Source organism: Pseudorca crassidens, chromosome 6, assembly GCF_039906515.1.
Source record: "Pseudorca crassidens isolate mPseCra1 chromosome 6, mPseCra1.hap1, whole genome shotgun sequence".
NCBI classification, from domain to species: domain Eukaryota; kingdom Metazoa; phylum Chordata; class Mammalia; order Artiodactyla; family Delphinidae; genus Pseudorca; species Pseudorca crassidens.
This window is the reverse complement of record NC_090301.1, coordinates 39,222,149-39,247,231: the sequence shown is the minus strand read 5'-3', so window position 1 is coordinate 39,247,231 and position 25,083 is coordinate 39,222,149. Positions and strand designations below refer to the sequence as shown.

The 25,083-nt window shown below is 37.4% G+C and overlaps 1 protein-coding gene across 4 annotated transcripts in view; it reads right to left on the bottom strand.

The window, feature by feature from the left end:
- Nucleotides 1-25,083, bottom strand: part of DNAH7 (dynein axonemal heavy chain 7) — a 247,269-nt gene that overhangs the window by 26,878 nt on the left and 195,308 nt on the right. For 3 of the 4 annotated variants that reach the window (XM_067741149.1, XM_067741150.1, XM_067741151.1), the window contains 7 exons: nucleotides 22,019-22,145; nucleotides 20,898-21,092; nucleotides 19,310-19,402; nucleotides 13,275-13,451; nucleotides 12,385-12,546; nucleotides 10,048-10,248; nucleotides 4,084-4,245 (listed from right to left, as the gene is read on the bottom strand). In XM_067741149.1, coding sequence (XP_067597250.1) covers nucleotides 4,084-4,245; nucleotides 10,048-10,248; nucleotides 12,385-12,546; nucleotides 13,275-13,451; nucleotides 19,310-19,402; nucleotides 20,898-21,092; nucleotides 22,019-22,145 — 1,117 coding nt within the window. Of the gene's footprint in view, nucleotides 1-4,083; nucleotides 4,246-10,047; nucleotides 10,249-12,384; nucleotides 12,547-13,274; nucleotides 13,452-19,309; nucleotides 19,403-20,897; nucleotides 21,093-22,018; nucleotides 22,146-25,083 lie in introns of those variants that run through there. The other variant, XM_067741152.1, reaches the window with a different exon arrangement.

The window sequence follows — 25,083 nt, the reverse complement described above, 5'->3', positions numbered from 1 at the left end:
TGTATGACCCAGCAATTCCACTTCTGGGTATTTATTCAAAGAAAATGAAAATACTAATTTGAAAGGCTATATACATCCCTATGTTCATTGCAGCATTATTTACAATAGCTAAGACATGGAAGCAATGTAAGTGTCCACTGATGGATGAATGGATAAAGACGTGGACTATACGTGGAATACACAATACTATTCAGCCATAAAAAGAATGAAATCTTGCCATTTGTGACAACATGAATGGATCTTGAGGGTATTATACTAAGTGAAATAAATCAGACAAAGACAAATACTGTGTGATTTCACTTAAATGTGGAATCTAAAAACACAAAACAAATGAACAAACAAAACAAAACTTATAGATACAGAGAACAGATTGATGGTTGCCAGAGGGGTGGTGAGTTGCCGGGAGGGCAAAATGGGTGAAAGAGATTAAGATGCACAAATTTCCAGTTATAAAATAAATAAGTCATGGGGATGTAAGTACAGCATGGTGACATTAGTCAATAATACTGTGGCACAAATTTGAAAGTTGCTAAGAAAGTAAATCTTAAAACTTCTCATCACAAGAAAAACAATTTTTTTTTAACTCTACGGTGACAGATAACTAGAAGTATTGTGGTGATCATTTTGCAGTATATACAAATGTTGAATCATGTTGTATACCTGAGACCAATGTAATGTTGTAGGTCAATTATACTTCAATAAAAAAGAACAAAGTTTTGATTGCTGAAGGATTACATTCGATTTAGTATCAAAGGGAACTGTGAATCCCATTCCACAAAGAATCTCTCTGTATTTCTTGATGGGTTATACGTCATGCATGAGTAGCAGTTTTGTGCAGTTTGCTATATGATCACTGTGCTGGAGGAACGGGAAGTACTGCTCAATTGTCATTTAATAGAAGGAACCAGTTCGGTCAGTCCCACGCGTCATGAAAAGATTCTCTGTAGCATTTGCCAGGATGGACAATTCCTGATACTCCATAGTTACTCAGCGTGCTCACTCCCCCTTTTTCTCTGGCTGTTTGGTCTGCATTTTCCATTTCTCCTGTCCTCTCTCCTACCATTGATATTGGGTGCTCACCAGCAGCCAGGCTTTAGTTCGTTTTTACGCTACAAGGCCTCCCTTTTAAATCTCAGGTGTTCTCAGGCTTCTCCTTACACATTAACAATTCACAATTCTCTATTTGTGCTCACTCTTTTCTCTCGGGCTTTATATCTATATGCCAAAAGCCTACCAGATACCATCGATATCTACACCTAGACACCCCAGATGTATCAAATGTACAAGACTGAATTATTTATCCACTCATCCACCCCCATTCCACTAACCCACCTGCTATATACCCATTAATTCCTGATACCTATTCCCTGTCTGGATTAATGAGTGGTGGTAGGACCACCAACTGAGACCCCAAAACTAACATTAACAGACTTCTCCCTCTCCCTTTACCATTTACTATCTAGGTCATTTCAATCCCTGTTCCTACATATCTATTATATCTCTTCCATGTTCCCCATCCTAGCCCAGATGCTTTAGTTTAAACTCATATCATCTCTTGCCTGGGTTATAACTAATACAGGAGACCATTAGTTTTCTAGGGCTGCTGATAGATGGCTTAAAACAACAGAAATTTATTGTTGAAGAAGTCTGAAATCAAGGTGTTGGCAGGGCCACACTCCCTCCACATCTTCTAGGAGGATCCTTCCTTGTCTCTTCCAGCTTCCATAGCCCCAGGTGTTCCTTGGTTTGTCACAGCATAACTCCAATTGCTGCCTCTGTTTTCACATGGCTGTCTTCTCTGTGAATCCAAATTCCCCTCTTTTCATAATGATACCAGTCATGTTCTATTGAGGACTCACCCTACTCCAGTATGACCTCATCTTAGTTTAACTGATTATATCTGCAACAACTCCATTCCCAAATAAGTTCACATTCTGAGGTAGAATGGATTAGAACTTCAACATATTTTTTGGGGGCGACACAATTCAACTCATATCATCTTAAACTGGCGTGTCATCTAAATTCCTCTAATCTGCTCTCCACTCTCTTGCTAGAGTGGTCTTTCTAAAATGCAAATACTCTCCTAAAAGCAGACCAATAACAATATAATAATCCCAAATCAGCATGGCATACAAGGATGTTCCAAATCATTTATACTTAACCAAACCTTTTCACTTATTGGTACTTTTTTTTAACCTTTTTATTGCTGCTTCTTTACACCATCCACCTGAAAACCTTCTATTCATTGTTTGAGTCCCAAGCAACTGCTCCTCTGTGGAACCTTCCCTAATCACATCCAGCGAGTTGCTTACCTCCTTGTTTGTGTTCAGATCTTTAAAAAGCTAGGGTGACCACATAAACTACTGTCCAAACTGTAACACTTTGAGAGTGAACGTGGGCACTAAAGATAATTAGTATTATGGAATTTTAGAGTACTATATATATATATATATATATATATATATATATAAAATAGTATATATATAGTATATAACTCTATTTTTATATTGGCAGACCTGTAATTAGTTTTATTCAAACATTGCTTTTAAAATAAGATAATTACTTAAAATAAGAAATTGAAGCAAAAATTTTATAATGATTAAGAGTTTAAGCAGAATAACTTTTCTTAGTGTATATTCATGTACTTTAACTTCTTAGACATCTCTGTCTCTCAAATAACGTCTCCGATGTTTTCCCGAAGAATGTACTTTTCAATATGGTCTCACTGTTTTTTTAATTTTTAAAGTAAAATTGTCTATAATGTTTTGCAAAGTTTCATTTTATGGTTACTAAATTTTAAATTGCTGACACTTTTAATTGACTCCACTACATACTATAATATTTTAAATTAGAATATACTCTACAGGTTTGTGAACAAATTGCTAATTAAAGGAGCTCCTCATTCTTTTTGTTTGTATTCAAAAGTGTAATTATTTTAGCTCAAATACTTCCACATGCATTGTTTCATTATAGCTTTTGCCTCCATTCTTAGTATGTTTTAAAAATAAATATTATTACAAGAAAGAAATTCATCAAATCTATGCTTCTTTTGAATGTTTCACCAAATTTTAATGCTGCAAAATCAAAGGCCTTCTCAACTCACTTCATTTTAGTACAGAATACAAATTTGTCCAAAGAAACACAGAAGACCAGACAAATGTTCTTCACCTAAGTTTAGATATGTCATTTGAGCTCTCAATATTTATTTTGTTTTTTCCTTTGTTTTTATAGAGAGAGGATTCAATGACTTCCTGTTTGTAAGCCTTTCTTTAAAAAAATCACAATTCACTAAAAGTTTCAAAAAACAAAGGTTTTTTTGATACTCCATTGATTGATTTAAAGATTTCCAACTAATTTTGAACAAAATTCTATTAAAATTTAGAGGATTTGCTTTCGAAAAAGTTCCATATCCTTTTAGGACACTTGTACTGATTTACCAAGCAGTTCTTCAAAAGTTCAAACGTGTTAAAATCCATCTGATAGATAAGCAGCAAACAGAGAAAGAGAGAGAGAGAGAGAGAGACAGTACATGCATGTGTGTGCACGTGCACAAGCGATGGCGAGAGAGAGAGAAAGGAGAGAGGGGTGGGGAGAGGGAGAGAGAGAACTACAGGGGATGGAATGTGGTTGATGTGATGACATTACATTGTGGGACTTCTTCCCAGAATCTATACCTCAGGTTAACACCAATGGCTTACGTAGTTTGTTTGATCGGGGCAAACGGCCCAAACTCTGGAATAAAACTACAGTAACATTTCCTTAAAAATAAAGTCATGCTCCAGAACGGAGGGAAATCAGTCTGTTTTTTTTTTTTTTTTTTTCACTTTGGAGACTGATTGATGTTTATGTGTCAAAATAAATGATAAAATACAGGTTCCTAATAGACAAACTGACATCCTAACTACCTACTATGGCAGTTATAATATTCTGTTATAATAAAGTCCTACTTAATAAGCTTTTGGGAACTATCCTCCTATTCATTTTGTAAAAAAAAGAAATTAATCAGAAGTCCCTGCTCACTGTACAAACACAATGTGATAAACAGCACAACAGGTAATGTCCTTGCTGTGAGTTTTATGGTACCTCATACTGGTTCAGGAACATGTGGAGTTGCTGTACGCTGATTCTTAGGTCAGTCTCGTTGAACTCATAGGGAATATTCCACCCCAGGGGTCCAAACTTCCGTCTCTCTTGTACCAAAGCATGAAAGAAACAGAGACCATATAGTAACTTCTTGAATTCCTCCTGTAATGAGAAGAAATGGTGTAACATCATTATTTCTTCCCCTAATAATGCATTATGCTTATCATATTTTAAAATGAAAGTAATTAATTCCTTTTGCTTCTCAATATATCCAGGTCAAAGTAAAACTAAAACAGAATTAACTGTTTCTACCGGCTATTTAGGCTCTGCCTATTTGTGTACATGTTCAGTTGACACACATAGCTTCTACGTACACCAGGTTTTTGGAAAGTATAGTAAGCCTGTCTAATTTAACATTACCTTAGAGGATTTGGGGGGTTTCAACTTAAGCATCATGAGGCAAGGAGTATGAATTCCACTGTTTGGTCCCAGATCACCATGGAGAAATTTCAAAGGAGATAGTTCAAACCAATTAAGAAGCTCTACAAGCACTTTTGGGTTGAAATTTTGGGCAGCCTCATGGCTTTTCTGGTTGCTTTTAGGTAAGAGAAGTCCTATAGTCACTGTCAACTGCAAAGCCAGCCTTGATTCAGAAATCAGAAAGTATGATGCAATATATTAATCATTTGTACCCTCCACAAGGAGGATATAAAAATGGTCAAAATAGAGCTTGAGAGAGGATTTTATTGTTTTTGCTTTTTTTTTGTTTTTTGTTTTTTTCGGTATGTAGGCCTCTCACTGTTGTGGCCTCTCCCGTTGCGGAGCACAGGCTCTGGACGCGCAGGCTCAGCAGCCATGGCTCACGGGCCCAGCCACTCCACGGCATGTGGGATCTTCCCGGACCCGGGCACAAACCCGTGTCCCCTGCATCGGCAGGCGGACTCCCAACCACTGCACCACCAGGGAAGCCCGAGAGAGGATTTGTGAAGAGGTTTCCTTGGAGAGAAGAGCTGCTGTGCTGGGAGTCCCTTTGTCCTCACCTCCAAGGGAAAGGGGAGTGTGGGGTCCAAGATACTGAGAAGGAACTAATGGGGCCCCTTGGGGAGTTGATACTCATGCCCTGAAGCTGGGATGGAGTGGGACAGTGCAAAACTCATGCCTGGAAGAGTAGAGCAGTCTATGGCCTCGGGTCGTGGACTATGGGAGGGAAATCAGTAGCCTTCCCCCAGATGGTGGGCCAATCTGGCGTGAATCCCAAGGAGCAGACAGGGAGCTGGGCTAGGAATGTCAGCCAGTGGTCATTTTAATGGTTTCCTATTCAAGAGGACTTGTGTCACAGAGTAAGGAACCCCAACAGTAAGAGCCTGTATGAAATGAAGCCTGGAGAACCAAAAGCTGAGGGGAATCAGGAACAGCCAGCTGAAGGGGAGGCACTGCCACGGGTGATGGGGTCACAGAGAAGTCCAGCACGGGAGCCGAAGGAGAACCCATGAGAGACCTCACAGGGCAAAAAAGTGAGCTTTAAATCCCCGCCAAGTCCAAAGAGCTCCAGGCAATAGCAGCCCAGAAGAGGAACCTCTGCCCCTCCGGACTCACCCCTGCACACGCCCTGAACTGAGCACTCAGTATCAGCAGCTATCATGTGCAGGAGTAGTTACAAAAAGAAAGGTGGGGCTTCCCTGGTGGCGCAGTGGTTGAGAGTCCGCCTGCCGATGCAGGGGACACGGGTTCGTGCCCCGGTCCGGGAAGATCCCACATGCCGCGAAGCGGCTGGGCCCGTGAGCCATGGACGCTGAGCCTGCGCGTCCGGAGCCTGTGCTCTGCAACGGGAGAGGCCACAACAGTGAGAGGCCCGCGTACCACAAAAAAAAAAAAAAAAAAAAGGTGGCCCAACAACACATGAAAAGATGCTCAACATCACTAATTATTAGAGAAATGCAAATCGGAACCACAATGCGCTGTTATCACCTCACACCATTCAGAATGGCTCTCATCAGAAAGACAACAAATAACAAATGCTGGAGAGGGTGTGAAGAAAAGGGAACCCTCGTACACTGTTGGTGGAGATGTAAATTGGTGCAGCCACTACAGAAAACAGTATAGAGGTTCCTTAAAAAACTAAAAATAGAACTACTATATGATCTAGCAATTCTACTTCCTGGGTATATATCCAGAAGAAAATGAAAATTCTAATTCAAAAATATACATGCACCCCAATGTTCACAGCAGCCCTAGTTACAATAGCCAAGACATGGAAACAACCCAAGCATCCATCAACATATGATTGGTTTAAGAAGATATGGTGCATATGTACAATGGAATATTACTCAGCCATAAAAAAGAATGAAATATTGCCATTTGCAGCAACATGGATGGACCTAGAGAATATTCTACTTAGTGAAATAAGTTAGACAGAGAAAGACAAATACTATATGATATCACTTACATGTGGAATCTAAAAAAAATAAAACAAATGAATCTATATACAAAACAGAAACAGATTCACAGACAGAAAACAAACTAATGGCTACCAAAGGGGAGAGGGAGGAAGGGACAAATTAGGAGTGTGGGATTAACAGATACAAACTATTAAACATAAAATAGATAAGCAGTGAGGATTTACTATATAGCACAAGGAATTACATTCATTATCTTGTAATACCCTACAATGGACTATAATCTGAAAAAAAAATAACTTAATCACTTCGCTGTACACCTGAAACTAACACAGTATTATAAATGAATTTCAATTAAAAACAAGGAAAGATGACAACTCCATTCTCTTTCCCTAGTGGCATGAAGCCCACCAACTATAGGCCCGAGGCAAAGTGCTAGAGAGTTGAAACCTACGTTTTGAATAAAAGTTGAAATATTGATTAATATATTGTGTTGCACTTTCTGATTTCTGAATCAAGACTGGCTTTGCAGTTTAAAATGACTATAGGTCATTTTATTACCTGACACTAACCAGGAAAGCCATGAGACTGCCCAGAGTTTTATTCAAGGGCAGGGGGGAAAGTTTCCCCCATGGAATAAAATTGAAAGGGAGAGTGTGAAACAAGAGGGAGGTAGCATAAGTTTGACCACAAAGGTGGGAGAAGCAAAGTTAAACACGCTGTGCTAATTCTGCAACTCTTCTCGATATATTAGAGAATTGAGCAAATCAGTAAAATGTGTTGATGACGTGCAAATATGGAATGAGGAAAAGCAGGAAAGAACCCTGGGTAGAGGGACTGAAATTGAAGGTATTGCTAGGAACTCGTTACTCCTAAAACATGTATATGAGGTGTGTGCATGGACTTGTTTGCACGTACTATATGTGTGTATACAGATTTGCATATGTGTCTTTGTGAGTACATGGAATATTTCCAAGTTCTCTCTAAAAGGACTCGAACCACGGACAATAAATGCTACTTGTTTGGCACCCAAATCTTGGTCTCTAATACCATTCCCCATGAAACAGGAACCAGGGCTGTTCAGAAAAATGGCTGGTTCCAGGACTGGGATACAGATAAGCCTGGAGCAGCTTTTGCCAGAAAGAGGAATAATAATAATAATAATAATGGGACCTATAACAAGTACAAAACGAGCTCCCTCTGACCAATTCTGGGACAACTTGAGCAAAAGACTTAAGAATAGTAATGAATTATAAACCATTGGAAAAAATGCAAGGAATTCATGAGTCCACACCAATAAAAGATAAATAAACGGAATGCAAGGGAGGGCTGCTGCTGACAATAGCACGCCAAGTGTCAAATGTGGAGGGAGTGCTGGAGTTGGAATCACCAGCGGAAATAAGTGGGTCAAGCAAGAATCATCACTGGCTACTAAATCTGTGTCCCAGGTAGATTCTGATGAGGAACAGGCTATTTGCATGGTCCAAAATGTCTCCTCACAGACTGATTATTAGTTGCAAGGGGCAAAGCAGTTATTATACATGAAGAAATCAGACCACGCTTCATCTGGGGGATCAAAATCAGTAACAAAATCAGTAACATCAGTGAGGGATAAATGGGCACCGTGCACCTCCCAGTATGATACTCGAGTACGTGACTTCACCCATGTCGTATTGTGGCTCAGAATGCATAACTTGAACCTAATATCGAGGAAATATCAAGCAAGCCCAAAGTGAGAAATGTTCTATTAAAAACAACGTGGTGGGTGGGGATGAATTCTTTAGAAATGTCAGTGCCATCAAAGACAAAGAAAGGGGCTTCCCTGGTGGCGCAGTGGTTGAGAATCTGCCTGCCAATGCAGGGGACACAGGTTCGAGTCCTGGTCTGGGAAGATCCCACATGCCGCGGAGCAACTAGGCCCGTGAGCCACAGCTACTGAGCCTGTGCGTCTGGAGCTTGTGCTCCGCAACAAGAGAGGCCGCGACGGTGAGAGGCCCGCGCACCGCGATGAAGAGTAGCCCCCGCTCGCCACAACTAGAGAAAGCCCTCGCACACAAACGAAGACCCAACACAGCCAAAAATAAATAAATAAACAAATAAATAAAATGAAAAAAAGACAAAGAAAGGCTGAGGCAATGGTCCAGATTAAAGGAAGCAAAGAGGCATGGTGACTAAATGTGATACTAACCCTGGATCCATCCCATGGTGAACAGGGAAAATGCTCCAAAGGACATCACTGTATCAATTGACACATTTGGGACACAAATACAAATTTAGGTATATTAGATCCAATAGTGTATACTTGCTAAATTTACTAAAATAATAATTGTAATGGGATAAGATAATATCTCTATTCTTAAGAAATATACACTGAAGGACTTATCTAGGAATAAAGGGCAGTGACATATCTAACTTACCTGCAGATGGTCATGTTAACAGGAGACAAATATAAGTAAAGGGCATAGGACTGTTCTTTGTACTACTTTTATATTTGCAACTTTTCTGTGAGTTTAAAATTATTTCCAAATAAAAAGTTAAAACCAAAGGATTATGGTGTACTGCTTTGGCATTTGAGATTTTGGTTTGGGGTTGGATTTTGGTTCATAAACGCCTGGACTTCCAATCTGTGTGACTACTAATGGAAAGCCCTCTGGATCTGGATGAAAGGGAGTAAATTTTTGCAAAAGGGCTTCTGTCCAGTCACCAGGTGCAGAAATGCCCTCACCAGCTACCTGGGGGTAACCTGCTCTCTCTGGGCCAAATCATGCAAAAGTTTGTCATACAGCAGGTCTTAGATGCTTAGGATAAGGTTTGACTTAATTTTAAATACAGGTCCCCCCCTTTTTTTTTTTTTTAGTATCCCAGACTTTTGTTTAATGAAAGTACTTCTTTATTCTTAATACTTTCTTTTGATGTGTACTTAAAACACATCCCAACATCAAGAGTGTGAGCTTTTTAACAGCAAAAACTTACCAAGGTTCATAACCCCTCTTAAAAAGAAACTATTCCATTTTTAATTATGGCAAAACACTGTGAAACAATTTTAGGTCACAAACATTCACACACAGAATTCTAATCATGAAAGCAGTGGGTGGCTTCCCTGCTTGCCTGGTGATGCTAAAAAAAAAAAAAAAGACCCTCATGAGCCCATCAATCAGGGAGTAAAATCCTTTTGGCTCTCATTACAGTTATATGGAGGAAATATTTTTATGTGTTAATTTAAAGATATGGCTCCACATAGCAAAGGGCTCAGTTAATATCCTGAAACAAGATTCTCCAACCTTGCAGATTTGTACTGGGAATGGCTTACGGCTGACTTTCTAAATAGAAAGCTGCATAATTAATGACACTCCACTAGATCTCAGCTGAGCAGGAATGAGGCTGGCGGTGAAATAAAATAAAATATTAATAAAACTGACTTCAGTACAGTCAATAATCAGTAATCAAAACCAACAGTGCAGGAGGCCTATTTAATTTGCAGTTTTACTCAGCACACACAGCCAGGATCACTGGGGGCCACTTGAATTGCTTTACGGGGCAGAGGTAGCAAGACCTAGCCATTACTAACATTCTTTTTGCAGCTGCCAAAGAACTCAGGGTCAGAGATTGGGTCCATGAGGTATGATCGAATGATATTAGCCCGTAAACCTTTCGGTGCTTCATTGGTCATTTTCACTCCATTCTGCAGTACAGACACAGGGAAATTTGGAGATGGGTAACTTGTCAGCCAAATTCGGAAATCTGGATGTGTTGTTTCTGCGCTTAACTCCTGCAACAAAAGAAACCAGATCCAAAAGGGTCATAAAATGCAAGGAAAATCTCAATCATGTGTGCATGGGATGGGCTGGAAGTGGGAGGAAGCATCTTTACAAAATAGGGCTTATTGCTGCAGTTTAAGGCAAAGGCCTTAAAAACTGATTCTGCCAGGGAAGCGACATACTTCATTGGGAAGACCCAGAGTTGCTGTCCCTCTCCCTGTTAACAATTAAATCACATGACTGTAAAGTTTACAAAGGCATTACATAATTCAGATTGGGCCGTGATAAAGACTAAGACATTCCAAAAAGTCTTGTATCTTCACTGATGTTGCTGAAATATTTATAGAAACACTTTTGTGCCCCAGAGCCAGATTAAGAATGATGTCTTCTTGCTGTAGCCAGGTTGTGAGAATAAGCAACACACTCAGATAAATCCATATTAAACCAAGTAGGGATGAAACAAAAAAGAGCATTTTGAAAGGGAAGAAGAACTGGTATGTCCTGAAGCACTAAACCATATCAGTATTAGCGCCACTTGTTTACGGGGATAGTCAGGCCTGCACTGTGGAGGATGACAGAACGCTCATCTATGACTGTCGTGAAGGCTATATTGGGCCTTGGAATAATTACCATGGGTCTTTCCCTCTCTCCTGTTCTGCCCCACTCCCTACTGCTAACTCCTCCAACTGTCCATGTCAGTGGTATCTATGTTTTTTTAATTGCAAATCTTTAACAGTAAAATAATTTTTGAGCACTCAACTGGTGAAGGGGTGGGTAGGGGAATTGGAAGGATGCTTAAGGCACCTACATTTTTTCATAAATGGTGAAGGTACCATTTTTCCTCCTACTAGCTGCCCTATGCCCAGTGACTTAGGTAGCATAACTCATGGGACTTTGGGCCAAGTTCACCATCCACTGGGGACAGCTCTTCCCTCTTGGATGACTCTCTAATGGGTATACGATACAATTCAACAGGTCATGAGAACAGCCTAGAGACAGAGGAACCATGAGGAAACAGGCACAAATACAAAGTCTCGAATATAAGGCCCGAAGCTTGAGAAGGTGTTAGTAAGGCAAAAAATATTAAAGAATAGTTTTGCAGATAGAAATAACATCTATCATGGAAGCCTACATTCTTGAGAAAGTGTGCTCTCCCAATGAAAGTGAAAGAAGGTCAAGTGGCTAGAGCACGGAAGTTAAGATGGGAAGTGGCCAGAGACGAAACCTGAGAGGCAGGCGAAAGTCAAATGAAGAAGTCATGATGGGGGCATGAACTTTGTCTTCATGCAGTGGGAAGCCATTGAAAGGCTTTATTCATTCACCAGCTCAGGAAAGATTTATTGATTATGTCCCATGAGCCAGGCACTCTTCAAGGTGCCAGAGGTAAACCGGAGAATAAAACAGCACTTACATTTTAGTGGGAGATACAGACAAAACAAAATGGTGACAAGTGGCGTAAAGGAAAATATAGTCTGCTCCTTAAAGTGTCAGGTGGATGTCTGGATAGTGTAAGTTATATCAATTTAGTAGCTCGAGGGACTCTGAAGAGAGGGCTAGAGTCACGGGTAATTACGTGGAATCCATTGCCAGGTTTTCTGTTTATTCAGTTGAGCTACGTGGGATTTTCTTCCTGGAATTTCTGCCCACAAAAATAGGGAAGTACCGTGACCCACTGCAGGGAGGGTGGGAGGAGTGCTCTTTTGGTTTCAGATTCATCCTCTGTGGCAGCGTCACTAGCTAAGTGGGTGAGAAGTATAATTAAAGCAAAGTTACATCCTGAAGCCTTTTGGTTTAGAGGGGCCACACTAATTTCCCCCTGCAGAGCTTTCTTTGTTGTTTTTGGCCCACTGCTGTAAAAAGTAAATTGGGTTCTGTCTACCCTGTGGTTTATTCCTATCTTTGAGGCTGCTCCTCTGATTAAGGATATTTCTGACCCACGGGATGAGCCCTTGCCTCTAGTAGGAGAGATTCGGCAAGGCCTGGCCATGTGCTGTCCTCTAGTTCCCAATGTGAACCCATCTGTCCTATAACCCAGCCATCCTGAAACCCTCAAATTACAGGACAGGAATGGAGTTACTTAGATGGCATGTACATCACTAATTCTACTGGGGAACTATGATCTCATAAAAATAAGCTTGCGTTTTTACCTCGCAAACTTTCTCGAGGGTTGGCATCCAAGAGGTGGCAAGGTGACAATTCTGAAGAACAACCCATGTTCCTTCTTTGACAGCTTTTTCTAACATCTTCATAGCTATGGGCCCTTGGCCTTGACCAAGAGATAAAGACCTGAGTTTTGATGCTCCACATCCCTGTGTACAAGAATAGTGAAGATGTTATTTTCAATCACATTTTAAAGAAGAATCAATATTATCATCACAGGAAATGTTAATATTAAATATATTAAAATTTAATCATGCAGCATCCCTCAAAGGTTCTAGGGCACATACAGCCCTAAAACCTCTTACTGGTTCAGAAGCCAATAAACAGACAAAAAGCAAGCCAGTTCATGAAGGAAACAGTCATGGTAATAAATGAAAAATTCTGTAGAGTCTTTGATTGTTGAGATAAGGGACGGGAAAAAATTAAGAAGACTTTTAATATGAGGAGGAGATGGAAGAGCCCAGGTATCAAGCAGCAACTCCTAAAATTCAAAGCTGAAAAGAAAACTATGAATAGACAGATGAATTTGCCCCAGTTTCCTCCAGATCTCTGAATAATTATATCTTAACTAATTTGGTTACTGCATAAAGTTCAGAGGAAAAAAATCCATTAGCCCCTAACTTCTATTCAAGTTTATTTAAGGAACTCTGTGGGAATGTCTGTCTAGAATTCATTTCTCCTATATCCTGATTCGTCTACAGCTTCCAGATATGGTGTCTGTGACCCCCTGGTCTATTTCTAGGGCAGTTACCACCTGAATGCCACTTTGGAAGAGGCCTTGAGTTATGGGAGCAGTATAAGAGAAGGCCCTGTCTGAATGTCCACAGGTTACTGACACAAGCAGGTCAGCAGGAAAAAAAATAGACGTTTAAGGTACCTGGTCATCGGCAAATTTTAGAAGGGCAGCCATGGGATCTGCTCCAGGAGAGAGCACGAAAATCAGTGGTGCGCAGCAGTTACTATCCGCAAATGCCTTGGATAGATCAAACGGGGGTGGTTCAATGAATGCACGTCCCAATCTGTTGTTTATAAATTCTTGCAGCATTGGAATAATCTAGAAAGGGACAAGAATATGTTTGAAGGAATATTCAAAATCTGCTTAAAACCTTAAAACTTCACATTCAAAGGTGTTTTATAACAAAGGACCTTACATTCGCTTTGGTATTTATAAATGTTGGTAAAGAGTCAAAGGCATCACTTTATACAGTTGTCTTTTAGATAGAAAGAAACTATACATTATTGAATTAATAAAAGGTGGGTGGTTAGTGACACCAGAATTCAAAGGCATTTTTCTTCCTTTTAGTGAGTATTCAACATATCCTAGATAAAGAATATAAAAAACCTTAATTCTTTACTTAAGTTTTAAGTAAAACTTGACCATGTTCCAAAGTCCACAACTCAGAAGTAGAAATTCTAGTGTGCTTTATACAATCCTATACCACAAAGATCGATACAGCTGAAAAAAGAAAAGGAAAAGCACCGTGAAAGAGAAGCCATACTCCCGAGAAACAGGCGAAACTACGTCGTGTAAACTTTCTGAGAATACGCCCGTGCATTTTCTGGGAGCGTGTTTGAGAAAGAGCAGAACTTTGGGGCTTGGGGGTCCCTGTCAGGCACTGCTGTGGGAGCAGACTTGTAGAAAGCAGTATGGCTGAGGTACAGCCTCAGGTACATCATTCCTTTTTTCTGATGAAGGGTCTACACCACTCATCTCTGGGTGATGGCTTAGGTGTGTGCCAAGCAAGTAATAAAGGTATGTTTAATGAACCAGTATCCCTGTATCTAGCTTAACAAATTATGGAAGCATCCCAGGAAGAGAAGTAATGAAGTGACAAGAGCACAAAGAATTTTTTGAAAGCTTCAGAACCTCTCTGACTGGACACCTACTTATATCCGAGGATGGAATTGTGTGTAACACACAACACTCCAAATTAGGACAGCAATTCCACCACCCCACAACTTTTCTGAACTTAAAGCGAATTGCAGGAGCAATTTGCAGCTACCAAGAATCTCAAAAAGGGGGTCTCCTCTGGAGAAAGTTACAAACATTGCCAAATTTTAACAGTGCATTCTCCAGAACCTCTATCCACACAAGGTTTGTAAGTAAAACTCATTGACTTGTCACAATACTTTAAAAAGAGTGTCACTCCTGGTATGGATGTGTGTATGTGTATATGTGTGTGTGTGTGTGTGTGTGTGTGTGTGTGTGAGAGAGAGAGAGAGAGAGAGAGAGAGAGAGAGAGAGAGAGAGAGAGAGAGAAAGAGAGACAGACTGACTGAGGGTGTGAGGGTCTGGAGCTGAGAAACAGTGAAGAAATACCTGTACTTAAATTTTTTAATCCCTCCACAACAGATTCATTCAAATATGGAAAGGTATAAATAGCCAAGTTGGGGAACCAACCTAAATGTCATGGACAGATGAGGGGATAAAGGAGATGTGGCATATATACACAGTGAAATACTATTCAGCCATAAAAAAGAATGAAATAATGCCATCTGCAGCAACATGCATGGACCCAGAGATTGTCATACTAAGTGAAGTAAGTCAGAAAGAGAAAGACAAATACCATATTATATCACTTATATGTGGACTCTAAAATGTGACACAAATGAACCTATCTGTGAAACAGACTCACAGACACACAAAACAACCTTATGGTTACCAAAGGGGAAAGGAGGTGGGGGAGGGATAAATTAAGAGTTTGGGATTAGCAGATACACACTACTATATAAAAAATAAACAACAAAGTCCTACTGTATAGCACAGGGAACTACATTGAATACCCTGTAATAAACCATAATGGAAAAGAATCTGAAAAAGAATATATATATGCATATATGTATATACATATATATAACTGAATCACTTTGCTGTACACCAGAAATTAACACAATATTGTAAATCAACTGTATGTCATTAAAAATAATTAAAAACTATGGAAAGGTATAGAAGGGTAATAACACATGTATAAGTGCCACGTTGGCATGGATCTACCTAACAAGATTACTCATATATTGTTCCTGCACAATAAATATCTACTGAACAAATGAATGAATAAATTAGGATGCTCCCTTTTGTGAAGGTGGGATTCTAATTACGGAAATTCTAAACAAAAATTACAGAATAATAAATTCATCTATACATCAAGTTTCATTTCTTGATAAGTTATTTCATGTTTCAGATATTTTGAATGGGCACAGATATCAAGCTTATGGCAGAAAACTAAAAATATCCTAACTGCCTGTCTCAGGCCTTGTCCTTGCCCTTTTCCCTATTATTCTTTTCCTGTGGCTGTCTTTTCTCACTAGATTAAAAACAACAACAACAATTAGCAAAGGAAAACTAAATGGTTTTTTAATAGCCTCTCTCCTCTCAAGGCTAACTTCTTCACTAAATTATAATTTTACAAACACAACGAAAGCACATGGCTTTTAAGTGCGTGGTTTCACTTTTAGGACGTTTGAGTTCTAAACGGCCCCTCTTCTGTGAGTGTTTCAGGCTGGCAGCGTCCACGGCGCTCATGCAAACATGGCTGGTGGAAACTGATTCTTAATGTTAGCGCCAGAGAACCCAGTTAGGGGTGCCTGCGTGAGGGTGGGCACAAGTTTCATTGTTTCATTTTTAATGTTAAAACTGAATAAGACCTGCTTGCTCCCAAGACTGAACAGTAACTCCTGAAGCAAGCTATTCAGTTTGGAAGGCGATGGAATTGGGTTTGCTTCTGCAATCTGATTATGCCAGCATCAGGTTTATACGATAAAATCTGTCAGTAACAAAAATTATAGACTAATTCAGGCAGCCATCTTCCCAAAGGCAGAAAAGAAGTTTGTGGTCACCTATGTATGTTCTTCTGTGTCTTGCAAGTTCCTATGGGATTTATCTGAGGTCAGAGAAACATATTAACTTATATTTGACAAGTTTCTTATTGAAAGCTGATTAAATTGCTTTTTGTTTACTGTCCAGAAGGAGAGAACTGTGGCCAGAAGCTCTTCATTTTGTAAATGGGCTCAAAACATTCCACACCTCCGTATTTATCCATCTGATATGCTTTTGTCAATAAAACACTATAAACTATTAAATTCTGTGGAAGGTGCAAACCCATCTCATTTCTCCTACTGGTGATTCAGTGAGCATCTGTTACATTTTTCCAAACTAGAGCATTAGATAACCTGGCATCTGTGGCTTCTTACCATGGGATGGAGTTGGTTTTGAAGGGAGAGCAGTAGAAAGGAGACAGAAAAAATTGTGCTGACAAATAACATATACTGTAAACTAGAGATCAAACAATTGCTGATCTTCCTAGGGGTGATACACTCATGACTTAGAGATGGCAAAGAAATAATATCTATGTAGTACTAGCCCAGTTATTAGCCTCATACAGCACTGTTCCTTTCTCTGGCATGCTAATACCATTTTGCTTTGGAAAATCATTCTTTTAAAAGCATAATAGTCATATATTAATTTTAAATACATAGATTCTAACGTCAACGATTTACCACTAGGAATTAAAGTACCTGGCAACAGCAAGATTGAAGGATTTGAGGTTGCTAGTAATATAAGAGCATACTAATAATCATTTCTATATTAAGGATTACGGGTGAGATAGTATAGATAATGGTAACTAGTTAATCACTTAGGATAAATTGAATTATGCTGTAGTAGCAAACGATTTCCAGATCTCAGTGGTTTAACACAACACAAGCTTATTTCTTGTCCCAGCAAAGTCATCTGGGTGTCCAGGCAACAAACTCTCCCTGTGCTGGCTCAGCACTGCAGCCTGTTTATGGCACTTAAATATCCACACGTGATTCCACAGTTTTGGTGGCGGGGGGGGGGGGGGGGGGGAGGGCCCTGGAGAATCTCACACTGGTAGTGAGATGCTTCTGCCCTAACACTTCTGCTCACATCTTACTGGCCAAAGCAAGGTTTATGGCCACAATGCCCCCACCTCGAGTGTACTCAGGAGAGGAGAACCAGAAATACTGGTGAGTAGCGTTAATGTCTACATTCATCCACCAATCCAAAAAAAACCTCTAGAGGAGATATGGAAACGTATAAGAAAAAGTTATAAGACAAGGTGCTGAAGTATTGTGCAGAGTAGGCAAGAGAAGTATGAAACCTTAAGTTTAACCTCAATTGATTGAAAAACAAAAAGATACAAACAAAAATTCCTCAGCTTGAATATCTAATTCCCCAGCTCCCTCGAATACACTTTAAAAAGAGAGTGACTGTGGAAAGTAATATTGGATCTGTTTGGTAGCTCAACATATTTTCAGATTAAAATGTCCAATTTTTAAAAACAAACTGGGGAAAAGATATTTATAGATGAAACTGCTGCAATTAGGAAACGGTTCATCAATCACTTCTAATTAAACAATATAAAACATGAACAGAAACTTCTTTGTTTATCAAATATTGAGGGGAGAAGGTCAATGGTACATGCAGAGTCATTTAGCAGAACAGTCTTTAGCTTAGAAAACAAAGTAAAAACCTTTGAAAATTTTAATAAAAGGTTTTAAAGGAAGAAGCCGTATTCGGCAAGAGTTTGAAGCATTTCATATTCTTCCATATTTAATAGTTGAAGTGAAAACTTCTGATGCTTAACGCTAAAGTTCCAGTGAAAATTCATTCTTAAAAGGGCCACCAAGGGGGAGATGTTTCATCAGTTTAATAATGATCCTCAACAACGGGAGGTACTTCCAGCATCTAAGAGCTGGGCAGCATTATGACGTTCAGGGGCCCTTGGCACTTCGCGGGTCCCTTCTTCCATAAATAAATATAAAAAATTGTATTTTACAACTATTTTGGTATAATTACAAATATAATACAGACGGATTTATTTTCTCATTTTAAAAGAAATTAAAACATTTTCATGAACCCCTAAGAGTATCATGGGCCCTAGGCCCTGTGCCTAACCAATGCTTTGGCCCTGGCTAAGGCCACACTGCCAAGTCAAGCAAGAATGACATGTGTTTATCGAACAGACCATGGCTTACAGAGGAAAGAATGCTGCTACCCTATATTATCACTGATGTGCAGAAAAACTTAAAAAAAAAAAATACACGGCTTTTACCATCTAAGCTCTGCTTTTTCTGTTGTTGTTAGAATGGAAGTATTGTATTATATTCCTTGGCAACTCAAATTCTGAATACAGTAAATTTTGAAATAATTATGTATACTTTTACTCAAGCAGTAACAGTGGACAATTAGAATATTTTGTTCAATTTATTTTTCCCACACTCCTAATGTCTACATTTTCTCAGAGTATGTAGATATCTCTGTGGGTATGGGTCTTTACAATTAAGTGAACAGTTGTTTTTTTAAATGGAATTTAATAATACAAATGAGGATGTCAATGAGTACTGCAATTTGTTGATATGACAGGTCAGCTGATTCACTGGTTATATAATTTATTATTTAAAGAAATGAAAATTAATAGTATTGACATTTTCCTTTGTAGTTAGCAGTGATGAATGTCTTAATATTCTACTAGCTTTCCAAAAGCCAACAAAAAACCATGTACAGCATAGCATTTGAGGAGCCAGAAAGTCTAGTAAATCAGCTTCATGTAAACCACATTGACTAATTTCATCGAAACAGTAAGAATAAAAATGAGATTACTGCATGTAAAGGAAGTAGATTGTGAGGAATTGGGGAAGCATATAATAAAAGGAAGAATCATAACATAAATAAAACTATAAAATACAATCTGGTGAGTTACTAATTTAGTGTGGTTTTAATAAATATACACTTTTTGAAAAATGGCTGCATTAGAAGGAAGTGGGGTTATTTCCCCCAGGCTCCTTTACGTCCCCCATGACCCATGATTACATAAGGAAACACGTGTTTGGCTGGACTGTGGAGAGAGGAGGGACTGGACTCACTGAGCTGCTTTCAAAGACCACATTTACCTTGTCCGGTCTCAGGCAACGAACGATGAGCATCCTTTGAAACTGACTTGCTTTATCTTCCCAAACGTCAGGAAAAACCTCATGATGTGGCTCCTAAAATGACAGTGGATATAACTCAATGCTATTTGGAAGACTACTTAAAAGAAAAAAACCCCCCAAAAACAGTATTTTGACTTTTAAATCGAGTTTTAATTTCATATAATGACTAAATGAAATCAAGAATGCTAATGTAAATTTTATTAGGTTGGGCAAAGTTATGAAATAAGATACAAAAAGAAAATTTAAAATGCCACTAAAAACAACAAAACTAAGACATGAATTAAGCAGGTAAATGTCAATATGAATATTAATCAATAGCACAAAATGATCCCTGTTATTAAAAAAATAGATGTGCATTAGATTTCCCCATTATTTCTCCAAAGGCATTTTAAAAACCTACCAACTACTCTCATTATCTATTTATAAAAAACCCATTTATTGCAAAAGAAGGAAGAAGGATATGTGTTATTTCTTATTTTGAAGAATTTTTGGTATCTTTTTTAGAAAGGGATATTTGAGAATGTGTATATCAAAGAAGAAGTCAAAAGAGTGCTATTAAAAATATGCAAGAAGAGAGGTATCAAGATTCCAGGAGGAGGAGTAAACATGGAAAAAAAGACACCTGCACCTTTGAAACGTTTAGGAAGGCTATGTAGTATCTCAGATCAGAAATCTCCATGCTTTACCATAGGGAAATTTCTATTTAAATTAGAATCAACTATACACAAAAACATATTTGCCTCTGGGAAATGTAGTTTTGTTACTAACTAGGAGCGATCCAAAAGAGATCCAGTCCAAAATATTTAAATTCAGGTGTAGACACAATCTCAGTATCATGTATAATACAACAAACAGGTCACCAAAGAAAAAGTGTTCTCCACGCATCTGGCTCTTTTTCCCCTCCACCCTCCCCTGCAACAGAACTGTTGCATATTAAACCCAAGGAAAGCAGAATGTCCAGAGAGTAGAAACAATAGAAAAAATTAACTGGGAATCATCAAAATATTAGCCCTTGTACTAAAAGAAAAGTGAGGGAAGGCAACAATTCCTACGTATTCTAGAAGGGAAACTGAGTATCATGGTATATGTTAGCTATCTCCAATTAGCAAGATAGGGTCTCATGAAAATTATTTGAGAACTATTAGCTTTTCCCTTTCATCAAATGACACAAATATTTATTAGTTTGCGTCCTGTATTCAGAAAATCTAAACAATATCTGTTTTATAAAATTTTAACTCATCTGCCATTATGATTGCCAAGGTACAAGTTGATAATAAATAAAAAACCTGCCATGGAAATTCAAAAAGAGTACTTTTAAGGACCATGCAGCTTTTTTGCATCTCTATATATTTCAAGGAATTTGAATAGAAGTGCAAACAGAACTACCAATTTTGAAGGTGGGGATAGTTTAATCGAAGCACTGATTTTAATATTTGATCAGTTTAAAGCTTACTTAAATCTTGTTTTTATTCAAAGATAAGAGTAAATTGTTTGACATTATTTTCTCCATTTAAAAACTCTGAAATAAGCAAGAGGGATAAAAACATACCAAACTATCATATACTTTTTTCCACCCATCCTTTAAGTGCATAAACTCCCTACGAATGGTTTTGAAGGCAGGCAACTCGTCTAGTCGACATATTTCATCCCAAGATTTTTGAGGAAGCCACGTACAAGGGTTGGCATGAGGATTATCCAGTCCAATGCCACCAGTTAGCAGAAATCTCCACTCAGCTTTATTAATCTTTGGAAAACAAAGTAGCGTGAAGAGTCAGAAGTGAGTTCATCATATACATAGTAAACTTACAACCATTTAAAAAGAATTGACTATTTGATTTTTAAGCTTCAGGTATGGTCCCCATAAAATTCTATAGTTACTGGTATAGCTCAGTATTTATTCATAAGAAACCAGTGTATCCATTATAACCAGTTTTCAAAATAGTTCCATTTTAGATAGGTATTTTTGATAATTTTCCTCCAGAATTACTGATCTAAAAATGGAAATCTGAATTTATTCTTTTTGAATATATGCTTTCCTAAATGACTTCTTATAGTTTTATTGGCTCTAAAAATTGTTGAGAGGCAATCAATCTTCTATGTTTTCAATTATTTTCCATAAAACATAATGAGGTACTGCTACGAAATTTTTGCAAGAAATGCAAAAATAAAGCTTCTACTCCTTCAGAGTTCAACTAATACATTGCCATATGAAATCAATAAATCTTAAACACATAATATAAAATAGTGAATTTATACACCTCTCTTCTAGTCTTAAAGTGCTTCCTATGTTTTAATAGATTTGAAACATAGCAAAAATTAATGAATGGTATCATTAGCCCAATGGTTAGATTTGACGAACTTGCAAAAGTTTCTAAAAATACTGCCATTTATAGTATTACTTGGAGTACATATATCAATATATTTAATTTATATGCATACTTATATAAGATTCTGATAGAAACTATTTTAAACTAAAACATACAAAAATTTAAGCAGTAATAGTTATATAATGAACTCTGCTTATTTTTCACCTCTGTGAAATTCAATCTAGTTGTGATGCCTTAACTATAATTAACTATTTACCATCCTTTTATATATATTCCCACACAAGTTCATAAATTAATGAATTCACGTTAATATTTTTTCCCTACAAATTAAAACAATACTGACCAAACGCTCATGTATCATCAGATTTACAGTTAGACAAAAGGAAAAGAGTAGTTTATCCTTTTCAAAGAGGGATCGGCAGACGTTAACATAAAGGGAATAAGTGAAGTGATCCTTGAGAATTTGAAGCCTAAGGGTCAACAGAAAGAAAAGTAAATAAATAAAAATGCATTATCCTTTAAGAAAAAATGCTCTTGGGGAAACCTATTATAAACCATTTAGATGTGTGCTCTTCTAATAAGCTTTCTGGTCAATTACTCCCCAAACAAATCAAGGATCCTTATTAACTGGGGGCACCAATTTGAGAGCTACACAATGTAGAAACATTTCAGTAGAACTGCATTTTTACTGTTGACTGATTTTTTAAAAAACTTAATCTTCCTTTTGGAAAAAAGTCAATGCACAGTATATTAATCTATTACATTTAACCGTTTTTGGTCTATTTCTAACTATAAAACATTCCTTGGGGTAAAACTGAATATCTTTATTCCATAAACACTTCCAAATGTTCTATATTATATATTAAATGAACAGACTGAAGTTAATAGCTCCTTTATTAAATTAACATTAAGTTTAGTAGTGTGTTACTCTGCTCATAAATCCATAAAAACCAGAGAAATCACAAAACTTGATAAACTACATTTTTATTTACCACATAGACAAGACACAGGAATGTGAATAATCACAATATTTGCAACTAACAACTTCCTAGTAAGTGCTAACATGTGTGATCTGTATCCATAATAATTCTTAACATGAATATAGCACTTTAAGCATTTTCACTAATCTCATGAGGGGTAAACTACCACTGAGACAAAAGTTTTAAAAATATTTTTATTACATAGGTTATACTAGTTATAATAGAAATAAAGTTAGCTGAAAACATTTGTAGTAAGCTAATGATTTACATAGATTAATGACCTAAATTATCTAAAGGATAAAGCATCTAAAGGGAAAATTAGCATAGTTTATGATTAAACAAAATTACATTGGTGTTTCTTAATGTGCCTAGAAAAAAAAAATATCTAGCAGTATAACCATATCTTGGTTATTTCCAGACTGATATCCTAAGCTGTAGATCATCCCTGCTCTAGTTTCTTCCTTACCTCCCTATTTCTTTAACTATTTTACCCCCGGCAGCATTCCCATAGAAAGAATTACAACAAATTGATATATTTTATTTCTAATTGAGAATTCTGAAAAAGGCTTGGTAGAGAAGTCCTTGAAGCTAGTTGCTGAGATACAGTTGAATTCTTTGAAAATTCAAAATAATAATACAATTCCTGTCCCCATTTTTATGCTAATAGATGGTCTTTTCACACTTGGCATTTAATTTCTCTCGTGTAACAGTACAATTAATATAGGGTGACTCAAATTTGGTCTCTCTAGAATTAAATAATTTCTGCATTTTAAGACAAATTTCCTCTTGTAGAGAGGAAGATAGAAAGGAAAATTATAAGGGTCAATCATACTAGAAATTCAAGTTCATTTTCATTAAATGCCAATAAAAATATATTTATTTTTAAATAGTTTAAATATTTAAATATTTCTAAATACTTAAATATAAAGTATTTAAAATATTTTATTAAAATGTCAATTAAAATATTTTAATAATCTGTTACAGTATAAAAGAGGATAAAAATTATTATTTTCAATGCTGAGGTGCGGCACAGTGTTGTAAGACAGTCATGCTCCTCTGATGGAACTGTACATTTGAATAACCTTACAGGAAAGGAATTTATATCAGGAGTCTGAAAGAAATGAACAACTGTGTCCTAATTTTGGGATTCAGCCAAAGGAAATAATCAAATGTGGACATTTATATTTATTGCAGTGTTATTCATAATACAAAAGCTGGACACTACTTGAAAGTCTTACAGTAAGAAAATTATAAAGAAAATTATAGTGCATTCATTAAAAGGTATATTGTACAGCTACTAAAAATTATATTTCAGAAGAGTATTTAATAACATGGGAAAATTATCTTGACAGAAGTAGAAGGAAAAGAAAAAACTCTGTATGCACCGGCATGTGTGATCTTACATGTATTATTGAGAGAGAGAGACAGAGACAGAGACTGATTTCAGTTTGGTTCCTGTAACAAAGCTATATTCTAGTCAGATTTTTGTTTCTGTGCTTATTTTTTTGCTAGTTATTTATTTTGCTATAGTAAGTTCTGATGCATTAAAAATTTTATAAAAGATGATGCCGATTATTATGGCTATTTCATAGTACATACCATAGTAGTTATAACATAAATTTAGTTATAACATGTTTGGTATTATTAAATAATAATTATTACGAATAGTAACTATCAGAAGACAAACAAAAATGAAATATTTTTATCTCTGAGTAAAAGGAAATTAGAGATAATTTTAGACCAATATTAAGATTCTCAAACAATTTAGTACTCTGGTGTATAGTCACATGCTTTCTATGCCTTTGTTATAGATATAATTCAATAGTTGCCCAGAGAACACGGGTTACCTAATTTTTTTTGTTTTTTCCCCCAGCTATATTGAGGTATGATTGACAAGTAAAAATTGTACATATTTAACAGGTTACCTGATGTTTATCAATGATTGACAAAAAACGATTTCTATGAGAACTCTATCTTTAATTTCTGAATGACAGCTAGCTTCTTACTATTTACTTAAAAAAAAAAAAAAGGAAGATTAAGCAGGACTCCTAAAAGAGTCTCCCTTGCTGTAGCCACTTCGGAATTCTGTTTGGCAATATTTATTAATCATATTTTTTGAAATTAATTTATTTTCTTTCTTTTTTTTTTTTGGCTGCATTGGGTCTTCATTGCTGTGCGCAGGCTTTTCTCTAGTTGCGGTGAGCGGGAGCTACTCTTCGTGGCGGTGCACAAGCTTCTCATTGCGTTGGCTTCTCTTGTTGCAGAGCATGGGCTCTAGGTGTGTGGGCTTCAGTAGTTGTGGCTCACGGGCTCTAGAGCGCAGGCTCAATAGTTGTGGCGCACGGGCTTAGTTGCTACGTGGCGTGTGGGATCTTCCCGGACCATGGCTTGAACCCATGTCCCCTGCATTGGCAGGTGGATTCTTAGC